Raw genomic sequence first — 13519 nt, forward strand, 5'->3', positions numbered from 1 at the left:
GGCAGAGAAAATTTTTTCCATGTTTAAATTTTTATCTTGCCAAAATTCATAAAATATGAATATTGTATCATAATTTATATTTCCTTCACTCTATTTCCTCCTTTCTCATTGCGTGCATGAGTGCAAAGTCACTTCAATCATGTCCAACTCTGTGCGACCCTATGGGCTCTAGTTCACCAGGCTCCTCTGTCCATGAGAATTTTCCAGGCAAGAATACTGGAGTGGGTTGCCACTTTCTCTTCTAGAGGATCTTCCTGATCCAGGAATTGAACCCAAGCCTCTTATGTTCCTGCCGTGGCATGTGGGTTCTTTACCACAAAGTGATTAAGTGTTAGTTGCTCAGTTGTGTCTTACTTTTTGCGACCTTATAGACTATACCCCGCCAGGCTCCTCTGTCCATGGGACTCTCCAGGCAAGATTACTGGAGGGGGTTGCCATTCCCTTCTTCAGGGGATCTTCCTGACCCAGGAATCGAAGCCAGGTCTCCTGCACTGCAGGCAGATTCTTTACTGTCTAAGCCACCAGGGAAGCCCTCTTTACCACTAGCACCACCCTTTTTCACTGGGTCACTGTTTTTTGTTTTTATCATTTTTGTGTTAGTCTTCCGTTGTTTCTTTCTGAAAATATAAGCACATATGTACATACTTTATATCTGTCCCTCCTGTTGACACTAAGCACCATTCTAAACCAAATATCTTGGAGACAAGTTATCTTTCTCTTTCCTTTTACTGCACAGTTCTCCACGGTGTGGCTGCATCATGATGTCTCAACCAGTCCCATACTTTCAATACTGGAGTTGCTTTTGTTATTACTGATAATGGCATAAAAATAGTAAATTGCCCTGTGCATATTTCTGTTTAATATTTTTTTCCAGTTTACTTTTGGAATATATTCTTAAAAGTGAGATGAGTGGATAACCCCCTTTTTAAACTGAGATGGTTCAAGTGGTTTTCTGCTCATTACAACCAACTTGTTGGTTAAAATAGCTACCTATCCCTGAAGGCCTATCTGAAATCACACTTCTTCTGGGAAAACTCAAGCTACTTCTATTCCCTTAATACTTTCTTTCTCTCTCTCTCTCAAAACAAAAACAAAAAAAAAACAAAAACAAAAAAAACAGATGGAAAACAAACACACAAAAAAAGCCCTTGTATTCTCTCTTGTCCATATGGCTCACATGGCACTTTTCACAAGGTTCTTTGTATGCATAGTTATCTGTGTACATTTCATCCCCTTAATTGGACAGTAAGCTGCTGCAGAGTAAGGGGCACAGTCCTTATATGGCCTTTATCTTCTCTGGCCCTTAACAGCGTACTTTGAATTAGTAACAAAGACTGAATGAATATATAGAGTGTAACCCAGCATACTACATTACCCATATAAAACTGTCCATTTAGAGTTAAACCTTACTGAGACTTCTCTGGCTGTCCAATGGCTAAGACTTGGGGGTTCCACTGCAGAGGACACAGTTTCCATTCCTGCCTGGGGAACTAAGATTCCGCATGCCACACTGCTCAGCCAGAAAAAAGAAGGAAAAAAAAAAAAAGGCAATAGATTTATGCCTTACACACCCACCACAATAAATCTCATGTCAACTGAAAAGCTGAATGTAAACATTCTAGGAAACTATAAGAAAAAAGATCTGATGTTTAGCATTGTTCGGAGGTCAGGGAAAGGACTGTCTAAACTTTGGGCATTAAGCTAGATTGACCCAATAGAAATGAGCCTGGAGCCCTCTTGCACATCACTTTGTATCCTCTCACATAGCTCCAGCTCATATTCTCTGCTCATGGTACTAATCCTAGCTGGTTCACTGCTGGGCTGACCCTACAAGGGATGACTGAATGTTGTTGCTCAAATATAAGACTCTAGAGCCAAGCCCATTGCTACAATCGCTTGGAAGCTCTGGCAACTACATTATTGTGCTCAGGGAGCACATCAGCTTCTGTGTGGAGGTGGTGGCCTTTATTAGCCTTTTGACTAAGTGTAGGAGGAGTTGTTTTTTCTGCCTGAACTCAGGCTATGCCTATTCTTGGAGGGGACCTTGTGCAACATTATGATGTAGCTCTAAAGGTATCTGAGGTGGAGATGTAGAAAAGCATCTCTTTTATCCTACCTGGTGGACAGGTTGGAGAAATTCATCACCTTCCATGCAGCCTGTAATTCTATTTATGAGAGCAATACACATTGTCCTGCTAGCCCATAGTACACATACCCTCTCTCTGCCAGGATCATGACAGTCAATGCCATGATCTGTCCTGCTGCCCACACACAGCAGAATCTTGGTGGTTTTCTCAAGAGTTGTTTACAAAGATATCATATCATCATTTGGGTCCAATATTCAAAGGAGGAAAAGGGGACAACAGAGGATAAGATGGTTGGATGGCATCACAGACTCAATGGGCATGAGTTTGAGCAAACTCTGAGAGATGGTGAAGGACAGGGTAGCCTGGCGTGCTGCAGTCCATGGGGTCACAGAGTCGGACATGACTGAACAACTGAAAGGCAGACAACATTCAAAGACCAGAGGGTACTTAAGCAGAACTGTGAATTGACAGCTTTGTGTCACGGGAGGTTGCCTAGATACCTGGCCACACCTCCTGATCAACTGAAAGGGGGTTGAAAAAATAGGCAATAGCAAAAGTGCAAGCGATCTGGGAGAATGGTGATGACTGAGAGGGGAAGCGAGTCTTCCCATAAGCTGGGGTAGACAATCACGCCGACAGACAGAGCAGCTCTGTTTGAACCGGGAGTTGTCTCTTCACGTGCAGGTGCCCTATCTGAAGTCAACCATACCCACTGATAACAGAGGAACGACCTGTGCCCGGCTTCTCATCTCCCTGCCAACACCCTACCCTCATTTCTCTAGACAAGGGTACAGATGTGAGATGAGGGCTATCTGGTTTCAGGGAACTTTGGGGAGATGGAATCTGTTTACAGATCGGCACAATGGTGGACTCTTGTGCATCAGCGACTCTGTAGAGCGGGCCCTGGTCCAAGCATATCTGGTTACCAATGTGTCCCAAGGCTAGAAACACACAACCCAGCCAGGCAACAGCATCACTGGCCCTTTAAATGCAACTCTTCCTCCCACACAACCTGCTACTGAGCCTGCAAACACTTAATTTTAGTGGAAACTCACCTTCTCATCTACTGTTGAGGCCACGCCTCCTGCTCTCATGTGTTTCCTTTGCTTTATACTTTGTCTTTTGCTAACTACATGATGATGGACAGGGAGGCCTGGAGTGCTGCGATTCATGGGGTCGCAAAGAGTCGGACATGACTGAGTGATTGAACTGAACTGAACTGAACTCGTTTCCCTTATTTCAGGACCTGTTCAAATTTTCCTTCTCTCATGTATAGGCCTAGGACTCTTCCCATTAAATTCTGGCCTTTAAATCTTCATGCTTTGTTGATTGTGGTGGTATTACTGCTCTGGGTAAAAGACTCCCTCTGTCAGCTTCTTCCCCATAAAACTCCTAAAGAACTGGACTAGTCTACCAGCCTTTCTTTTGGGTAAGAAGCTCAGATGCTGAAGCTTCATCTAAGTAAAGTGCTGACTGGGGGCAGGAGGGACGTGGTCTTCAGGACCCTTCCTCCTGCTTCTCAAGTATCTGGAGTACTATCAGAAAAAGTGAAGTGAAAGTCGCTCAGTCATGTCCAACTCCTTTCAACCCCAAGGACTATACAGTCCATGGAATGCTCTAGAACAGCATACTGGAGTGGGTAGCCTTTCCCTTCTCCAGGCGATCTTCCCAACCCAGGGACTGAACCCAGGTCTCCTGCATTGCAGGCAGATCCTTTACCAACTAAGCCGCAAGGGAAGCCCAATACTATCAGAGTAAATGGCCTACTAGGAAGTATTTTGAACAAGAGATGGAGGAATTACTTCCCTCTCTTAAGGAACAGATTGCTTCTATGTGTCGAGTCCCAGAGTCTCTGAGACTGCAAAACTGGCAAACGTGCTCTTAGAGCAAGAGGATCAAGTTGTTGGGTATCATGAAAGCAATAACCGTTGTTCCCAGTCCCCACTCCAGATGGTAGCTGACTGAGGTGTCAAAATTCTTGGAAGGAAAATAATGGAGAACTCATCTTGGTCATGAACTATGGGAGATTTGAGTGCAGATTCTAAAGTCAGACCACCTGGGTTCAAAACCAGCTCTACTACTTCTGGGAAGTGATTTAACATTTTTATCTTGGTTTCCTCATTTGCAAAACAGAGATGATGATACTAATAGCTGCTGCCTCAAAGGACAATTGTGAGTTTTAAATGAATTATTATGTATCATAAAAGTGGTCAATAATTGTTTGCTACTATTTTTTGTTGTTCTGTATTCAGGGAGTTTTTTGGGCCACATCTTGTGGCATATGGAACTTCTCTGACCAGGGATTGAACTAACAACCCCAGGAATGGAAGCATGGAGTCTTAACCACTGGTCTGCCAGGAAAGCCCCTTGTTAGTCACTATTATTGGGCTAATCCAGAAAGACCTAGATATTTACAGAATTACACTTCCAGGGTACATATAACTTTGTTTATATAAGGGTGATGATGAATAAGAAAGGAAATTTCTAGATGTGCTTCAGTAAATTGAATAGTTGATTATGTCTGTCAGTCTGTGTAATATTCCAGGAGTATCCCAAAGACTTAGGAATAGAATTCTTTCAACTTCTTAGATAGAAGAGTAACTGTATAAATGTCTAGACAGCTTAATTTATTTAAGCCTAATCCAGCCCTTTATTCACAGTCTACTATCTCTCTAGCATCTCTAAGTTAGTCCTCAGAACAACCTATTTTAAATCCTAGACAGATAACTGGGACTTGTATCAACTTGGAGATTTGGATGATTCTTAAAAAGTTTTCTCCTATCCTTGAATGGTAGGTTCCCTAGAACATCATTGATATTCAGAAGTGATTCACAGTCTTCTTTTCCAGCTTCACTGTTCTGCTGATATACTACTTAAAAAAAGGAAGAAATAATAATTTTTATTTAAAATCTTATCTTCCCTTTTGCTGCCACAAAAGGGTGGGAGATTAAGTAATGTTTCGTTTCGGGCTCAGACAATAGCGTCCGAAGACTATAAGAGTCTGTTCACCTCTGCCCTCATCATGGGCCTTCCCATCTTTACATCATTATAATACATGCCCCCAACAGTGAGATAGGGGGCCACTCTTGACCAGAGGACCTTCCTAAGGAAGTGATGCCTGACATCATGGCCACTTTTGAGGCATCCCATAACTGTAAGACCTAATCAATGTTGACTGGAAAAATTTTAGGTCCAAATCCTGGGTTCCTCTTCTTTTTGTTCCCAAGATTTCAATTCAGAATCTCTTATATGCATAGCCTTTTAAAGTTCCTGAGATTCCTTCTTAAAGGAAAAGACGGTAAAGAAAAGGCCCCAAGATAGACCAGAAGGAGGTAGATCTCAGGGGAAAATGCTGGTGAGGATTAGGTGCGAGAGAACATCTAGGAAATGACTAGCCCAGTGTGTGCCTGTGATGACAAAATGGATGTGCTAAATAGACAAGGTTTCTTCAAAGAATTTGAGCATTTTTAAAACAAATGCAACTATTTCTGTAAGTGCCCAGTAATTTCTAAACTCCTTTTGGGCATATGCTCATACATACACATACACATATTGGTTTAGGATTTTAGGACTGCTGAATATCTTTAAACCATTGAGTAATAGTTTTTCCTTAAATACTTTTGGTGGTTTGTAATATTTTCCACTTTGTTAGGAGTTTCGCCAAGAACTAACATGCAAGTAGAAGCAAGTTTTGGAAGGGGCCACACCTGCTTAGAAAAGAAGCAACTCCTTCATTCAGGAACAAAGCAAGCTTATCATAAAGGACAACACTTGAAGAGCTAGTTGGGCTAAATGTGATGCATACTACAGACACCTCCCAGCTTTACACCTCATACTTACATGAGGTCACTTTTAGAGTGACTTTAAAAATATGCTCCAACAATTCAGAATCACCAGAGAAGACAGTATTGCAGTTAACCTGGAAGAGAAAGATAGTTTTAGGATGGAATGTAATATTCTTATCCTCATACTTCTCAGTGAAAACCTAAGATTTTCTCTCCTCAGCAATTTGTAAGGGCTGTTGGCGTTCAGGACATGTTGAAGATGACATATGTGTATGACATGCTGCTCTTTTGGAAGAGGAAATATAATTAAGAAAATCAACCATTCAACATTATTAGGAATCTCCACCTTAATGATCTGAGACATAACAAATACATTTATCTGAAATCCGCTTGACCTAAGTCCATCCATTCATTCAACATTTATTAACATCCACCATATAGTAGGCACTGTTCTTGGCACCAGGCATCAGTGAATCCTGTTTTCACCCAGTTCATATTCTGCTGGGGAGAGATAGGCAATAAATTAAAGGAAGAAATAGATGATGTATCCGAGGAAAAATTAAAAGGTTAAGAGGGTAGGGAACGGTAAGGATGCTGTTTTGTGAGGGTCATAATAATGAAGATAGTGAACTTGGGTGGTTATATTTGAGCTGAGACCTGAATGAAGGGAGATTAGTAATGTGACAGTGTGGAAGAAGAATTGACCCTGGATAGAGGGAATAGCAAGTGCAAAGTCCCTAAAGTAGAGATCTGCATGGCATGTTTGAAGAACATCAGAAAGGCCAGTGTGGCTGGACTAGAGTGATAGAAGGGAAGAATAGGGTACTCAATGAGATACCTGAAGAAGTAGCCAAGTATCCAATCTTACAGGAAAAGGAAAGGACCTGAGATTTTTAAGTATGTTAAGAATCAAGCAGAGGATCCCCAGCAAAGAAGTGGCCTGGTCTGACTTAAACAAAGGATCATCTGGTTACTATGTGCATCACAGATTGTAAGCAGCAATGTGGAACAATTCATTAAGAGAGAACCACAAGAAAAGATAGCAGCTTAAACTAGAGTTGTACTAGTGGTGGTGCGAGGAAGTATTCAAACATATTTTGAAAATAAGGCCAGAGGTTAAGGTCAAGTAGGTGGTGCTATTGGTAAAGAGCCGACCTGCCAATGAGAGATGTGGGTTTGATCCCTGAATCAGGAAGATTCCCTGGAGAAGAAAATGGCAACCCACTCCAGTATTCTTGCCTGGAGAACCCCAAGGACAGAGGAGCCTGGTGGGCTATGGTAGGGTCGCAAAGAGTTGGAGTGACTGGAGCAACTTAGTTAGCACACTTGCACCATATTTATGGTATAGCTAGAATCTGCCAACCAGTCTTTTGATGACCCATTCATTCCTTCACATTGCCCCATGAACTTCATAATGTTATATGAACTATTATTCTTTGCAAGGAATATATTTGGAATGCTTTTGTTACAGAACCTGGCTGGTTGAGATCTATTTTGCAAACCATTAAATGCAAGTGAAAGTGCTCTATGTAAAGCAACCATGATGTTTAACCCTCTGGTGACTAATTCAGATGTGCCAGGGATAGCAATGATATTTAGATGTGCATTATACAGGTAATATATACTGCTTCACAGTTACTGTGATGCAAAGACATTCTTTGACTAGGTGTGCATAGCTAGGAAAATATTCTACTTGTTTATAGTTAGCAAACTGAAAATACTCAATGCTTTTTTTTTTTTTTTTTGCTATGAATAAACATCTATCTGGTCCTTGACCTGTCAGAATTTACATTCCTCATAACTTTCAACAAGCCAAATATTGAATGTCCACTGTGTCAGGCACTTTACTAGACCTGGAAAACTAAAATGAATGGTCCCTTTTCATCAGGTACAAAGACAAAAAGAATTGAAAGTGACTTAGAAAAAGAAGCAAATTTTTCAAAAGTGCAAATACCTGTTGAAAATTATTGATCAGGTAATGCTGATCAATGTACATGAGTTTGAGCAAGCTCTAGGAGATACTGAAGACAGTGAGGCCTGCCATGCTACAGTCCACGGGGTCACAGAGAGTCAGACATGACTTAGCAACTGAACAACAGCAATGCTACAGTAAACAGAACAACTAGATCTCCTTGGAATTGTCAGGAAAAGGTTTCCTAAATGGGTGATCAGGAGTTTTAAGAAAAGAATCAGACTTGGCAGGTGGAATATTCAGTATAAGGGAAATACAGCGCAGGAGGACTCAAGGGTAGAAGCAAGTTTGACAGGGCATGTGAGTCCACACCCAGGTGTAGCAGGACTGGGCCATTATTAGCAAAGGGTGGAGGAGGCAATTAGAGGAAAGCTGCAAACACAAACCATAGTTCACAATCGAGGTCTCAAGAGCACTGAATGTGATCAAAACAGAGTATGTGTGTGTGTCTCATTCATCTCCGACTCTTTGTGACCCCATGGACTGTAGCCCACCAGGCTCCTCTGTCCACGGGATTCCCGAGCAAGAATACCGGAGTGGGTTGCCATTCCCTTCTCCAGGGGATCTCCAGGGGTCGAACCCAGGCCGCTTGTATCTCCTGAATTGGCAGGCAGATTCTTGAACACTGCGCCACCTGGGACAAATTACAAACGGGTGCCACCGAAGACAAATTTTTAGTCATACTTCTCTCAGCGTTTATCAGTATTCGTCAACATGTTTATTAAGTACTTTCAGTACACAACCTTTTAAAGGCAAGACACAATGTGGAAAAGCTTTTCAGAAGAAAATACAAAGAAGAAATTATGCATCGACAACAGACAAAGTTGAGAAAGGAGCAGTTTTCTATCCCTGCTTCCTTGAGTGTGCTGAAAACAGCAGTGAAGTCGGAAAAATTGTTATAGATAATGTCTTTATCTAATGCACAGTGTCTCTCCGTAGTAAGCACTCAACAATTTATGGTTATTCTGTTTTAGACGTCTCTTAACCATTTGAGATTTGGCTTTCTCATTTTCAGAAGAAACGGGTCGCAGATGGTCTGCGGCTCCTGCCAGACCCGACAATCCCCTATTTCAAGAAGGCATCGACTAAATATTTGCTAATCACACGAAGTAAAACTCTTTCCATGGGGCCAGGCTCAGCGCCCACCAGAGAACCCACTTAGAAGGAGAACAGGATCGGACGCTGGACCCACAGGCGGGTGTTCAACCAACGCCAATTGGTGGGGCTAAGAGTCTCGACTTGCAATCTTAGTCCCACCCGCTGCCTAGTCCACACTCCCCTCGGGCCCCGCCTGCGCCCGGAATCATTCGTCTCATCCAGCAAAGCAGTGACCCGCCTCCGCCAACGCTCCGGACACGCCCCTTCCGGCTTAAGGCCCGCCCCACGCGGCCCCGCCCCACCAGCCTCGCCCATGGCCACGCCCCTCCGCGAGATCTGAGCTGGGTTCCTAGCGCCGGTCGGCGGCCGGTCCACCCACGACGCTCTGAGGTCACCCACTGGGCCGGGCTGAAGGGGCGGAGGGACGGAGGGAAGATGGCTGCCGAGGCCGGATATTGGCGCCGCCTCCCCCAATCCTGGAGCCGGCGCAGATGAGGCGGCTCGGCTGGGTCCGGCGACGCTTGGGAACCGGAGCAGGAGGGACACAGGCGGTGGGGCCTGGCCCTGCTATATGCCGGCGCCTCGGCTAGAGTGAGCGGCGGCGGCGGCGCCTCTTTCCTGCGGCTCTTTGCCTGTCGCTGTGAGTCCGAACGGGTGGCGGGCGGCAGAGGCAGCGGGGCCGGGATGGAGGACGTTAACTCCGACGTGAACGCGGACCAGGAGGTGCGGAAGCTGCAGGAGCTGGTGAAGATGCTGGAGAAGCAGAACGAGCAGCTGAGGAGCCGCTCCGGGGCCGTGCAGGGCGCCGGCTCCTTCGGGCCCGGCAGCCCGGTTCGGGCCGGAGCGTCCACTCCCTCCTCCGGCACGGCGTCTCCTCGGGGCTTCCCCTTGGGCCTCAGCGCCAAATCGGGCAGCGGGGCCGGGTCGGGCCCGAGGCGGACGAGTAGCGAGGAGCTGCGGGACGCCACCTCCTTGCTGCCAGCGGGCGAGGGCGGCTTGCTGGACGAGGTGGAGCCGCTGCGGCCCGAGGAGCTGGAGCGCCTGTCAGGCTGGGAGGAGGAGGAGGAGAGCTGGTGAGCGCGGGGCTCCGGGCCGGGGCTGGGCGGGGACGGGGGTCCCCCGGTAAGACACCTCGCTTTGTGTAGCGGGGTCCGCTCTCTGACTCGTGGTTTTCTTGTTTTGGCAGCGGTAAGGTCAGCGAGAGTTGGGGGTTCGGGGCTTGCGAGAGGAACAGGGTTTGTAGCTAGTTCTCCTGTGTTGGGGCACCCTCTGGGCTTTGGGCCCCGTTGGGGTCTGGGGACTGGCACAGCCTAGGAAAGGCTGCTCGCCGTGGGAGGAGTCGGAGATGGGAAACTGCTCTGTAGAAAGGGATCTTGCTTTGTGTGAAATCCTGGCTTTCGGATGCTGGCTTGGGTATTTTGGGTGTCGGGAAGGGGTTCTGCTTGATGAGGTGTCACCCGGTGCGGGGAGCAGACCAGGGTAATCGAAGTCCGCGCAGTGGTCAGCGTTTTGGACCGGTGGGAGTTGGGTACATTTCTGGCGGCGATGGGGAGACCATGTGAATCAGCACTCCCCCTTGGGTAGTGGGGTGAAGCTTGCTTTGTGTGAAGAGGGCAGAGGATGGTGCCGCTTTGTGTAAGAGTCAACGGTGGAACAAGAGCCCTGACTCTCGTTTTTTAAACAAGAACTAGGCTTGGCGTTTTCCTAAGGTGTGAAGTGACAGTTTTCCATCTTTCATTTCCATGTCATGCTAGAGGCAGAGAAAAAGAGCCCTATTTAAAAATGTGAACTGAACTGTATTGTCACAAGCTACTCGATAAAATTGTGACCCACGGCATAATATCACTTCCATATATAGAGAGGACATGAGAGGCAGTTTCTTTCGTGTTTTATGGCAATTGCATAAAAATATCTATGGGAAATTCTTAATTTGTCTTTTTTTTTTTAAAGTTTTCATCTTTTAGCTAAAGTATCTCTGTTCTTTGTTGAAATTGAAACTTCTAACGTAGTGAAATTGAAATCCTTCATAGACTCTGGTTTTGCAGGGCTGCAACTTTACTGAATGTCCTGATATAGTTGAGAGCTTTGCCTGGATTCAGGCCCTGGCTCTGCTACTCACAGCTGTACGACCTTGGGCAAGTTACTCTGAGCCGCACTTTCTTCCCCTTATTTGATGAAGAAAATAATAGTTCTTTATTCTATAGCGTTGTGAAGATCATGTGAGGTAATCCATGTATCCTTTTGGCATGGGTCTGGTATATAAGCTCTCTGACACTAGCTGCTATTACTCTTAAGCCAAGTTGTTAATATCAAGAAATATTTATTTAGTGAGTGCTTCCAGGATCTTGTGGGAGATTCTTAAATTTGATCCCTGTTCATTAAGGCAGTTACAGTCTTGTTGGGATAGGGTTGCGAAGAGTCAGACCCGACTTGGCGACTGAACAACAAAATAAGGAATTGGCTGGGAAATACATTGTGAATTGCTTAAAAGATTGATAAGGACTGAAAGTACTGAGAGTGCTGAGAAATTGGGAAGAAAATAATGGTCTAAGGTAGTTGGGAAAACTTTGAGGAGAGGTGGAGCCTGAGGAGTGAGGGGCATTTTATGCTCTGACAACTGCCAGAGCAGAGTCAGAGATATTTGTAACTCTCGATTAGAAAGGTTTGAAATACAGAGATACTCTTGAATATATGATGTCAGGCCTTTATTATACTGCCAAGTGATACCAAATATAATTAGAGCTGACTGTGGTAGTGACAGTTTTCATATTAGTGTGAAGTCATGTCCTCACAAAGGAATCCTAGGTATGTATACACTTTAAAAGAAGTGAGAATCATCTAAATACCATTGCATGCCTCTTCCAAGTGATGATGAGAATGATACTCTTAATAAAAACGAGGATTAGCTGCACTCACCCCCCATTTTAGATTACATATTCTTAGAACACATTAACTCTGCTTGGAGAGGCTGATTAAGTCTTTTGCTGCTTTGGTTTCTGAGCATAGGGCTTGTTCAAGTAAAGCAAGTCTTTTAAAATACTATGCCAGAAGTTTCTTTTGGCCAGTTGGTTCCTGGTTACATGTCTTGATGTTATAGATGTCCTACCCTTTTTCTGAAAAGATTTGTGTGAATTAAAAGTTTGAAAATCATGTTTAAAGTGTTTTTGGAGTATGTGTATGAAGTATTAAGTTATAAAGGGTGGTGGGTGTTAGCAGCAAGAGGAAGAATTTAAATCAGGAGTTTTTCTTAGCAAACTAAAAATCTACTTTCTGTAACATACACATTTCTTTCTCTTTCATTTAGGGAAATGTTTTTTTCCCCAAATGTATACCACAAAATGCCACTCCTGAAGGTGTTAGTAGATATTGTGTGAAAAAATAATTGTTGGTCTGAGATCAGATATATCTGAGGAAAAGGTTCAACAACAACAAAAAAGTTTTCTTTTATGTTGAACTTTTTTGATATCCTAGTATGTGTTGAACATAGTAAATCTCTTAAGTGGTGTGGTTTGTCTCCTAAACTTATTTGAGCTCCCAAGGAACTAGTTTCTATAGAACACATTTAGTAACCAGTATACTACTACTTAGTGGAGACGGAACTGGCAGACCACTCAGGTATTCTTGACTGGAGAATCCCATGGACAGAGGAGCCTGGTGGGCTGCAGTCCATGGGGTTGCAAAGAGTCGGACATGACTGAGTCACACATACACACACACAAACCCACTGTACTTTTAGCAGTGACTTTCACTCTTTTTAGATCCATCTTCCTGATAAATACATTTTATACCACAGTTTAGTACACACATGTATGTGAATAATTGAAACAGTTTCACAAAACTATACTTAGTATATATGTTAAAGTGCTATGATTTTCTGTTTCTTTAGGGTAAAAAAGCTGATTACAATTCACTGAGCTGATTTGGTGACCCATTAATGGTAATTATTAGTTTGAAAATTACTCTTATAGAACAACTCAGAAAAATCTAGAGAAGGAAACTTACATTATTGTGTATCCCAGTGTGTCATGCGATGCCAGGCAACGTATGAACAATTTTACACTTAATTGCATTTAATTTTTTATCCATTTATGAGGTAGGTATCATTTTCCAGGTAAGGAAACTTAATCACTCTCTAAGCATCAAATAGCAGACAGTAAATGATGGAGCCAGGATTTGAATCCAGGTCTTTATGACATCATAGCTTATGTTGTCCCACTTTATTTTGCTTTCTCCAAGTATAATTCCTTTTCCACCTGAACAGCCCCTTACATTATTTGAATACTACCATCATAACCCTACTGACTCCTCCCTACCACACATAGAGCACTCTAATCTCCAGAGTAAAACAACCTCAGCTTGTTTCCTTCTTGTTATTTAGCTCCTAAGTCATGTCCGACTCTTTTGCAATCCCATGGATTGTAGCCCACCAGCCTTCTCTGTCCATGGGAGTCTCTAGGCAGAAATACTGGAGTGGGTTGCCATTTCCTTCTGCAGGGGATCTTTCTGACCCAGGGAGCAAAGCTGCTTCTCCTGCCTGCCAGGTGGATTCTTTAATACTGAGCCACCAGCCCTTTAAT

The 13519-nt window shown here is 43.9% G+C and overlaps 1 protein-coding gene across 3 annotated transcripts in view; it reads left to right on the top strand.

The window, feature by feature from the left end:
- The first annotated feature begins 8541 nt into the window (after positions 1-8541).
- SLAIN2 (SLAIN motif family member 2) overlaps positions 8542-13519 on the top strand; it is a 75359-nt gene continuing 70381 nt past the window's right edge. For 2 of the 3 annotated variants that reach the window (XM_069593088.1, XM_069593089.1), the window contains exon 1: positions 8542-10015. In XM_069593088.1, coding sequence (XP_069449189.1) covers positions 9627-10015 — 389 coding nt within the window. In that variant the 5' untranslated portion in view covers positions 8542-9626. The remainder of the gene's footprint in view (positions 10016-13519) is intronic. The other variant, XM_070292429.1, reaches the window with a different exon arrangement.

The sequence above is a fragment of the Ovis canadensis genome, chromosome 6 (assembly GCF_042477335.2).
Source record: "Ovis canadensis isolate MfBH-ARS-UI-01 breed Bighorn chromosome 6, ARS-UI_OviCan_v2, whole genome shotgun sequence".
In the NCBI taxonomy this organism is placed as follows: Eukaryota; Metazoa; Chordata; class Mammalia; order Artiodactyla; family Bovidae; genus Ovis; species Ovis canadensis.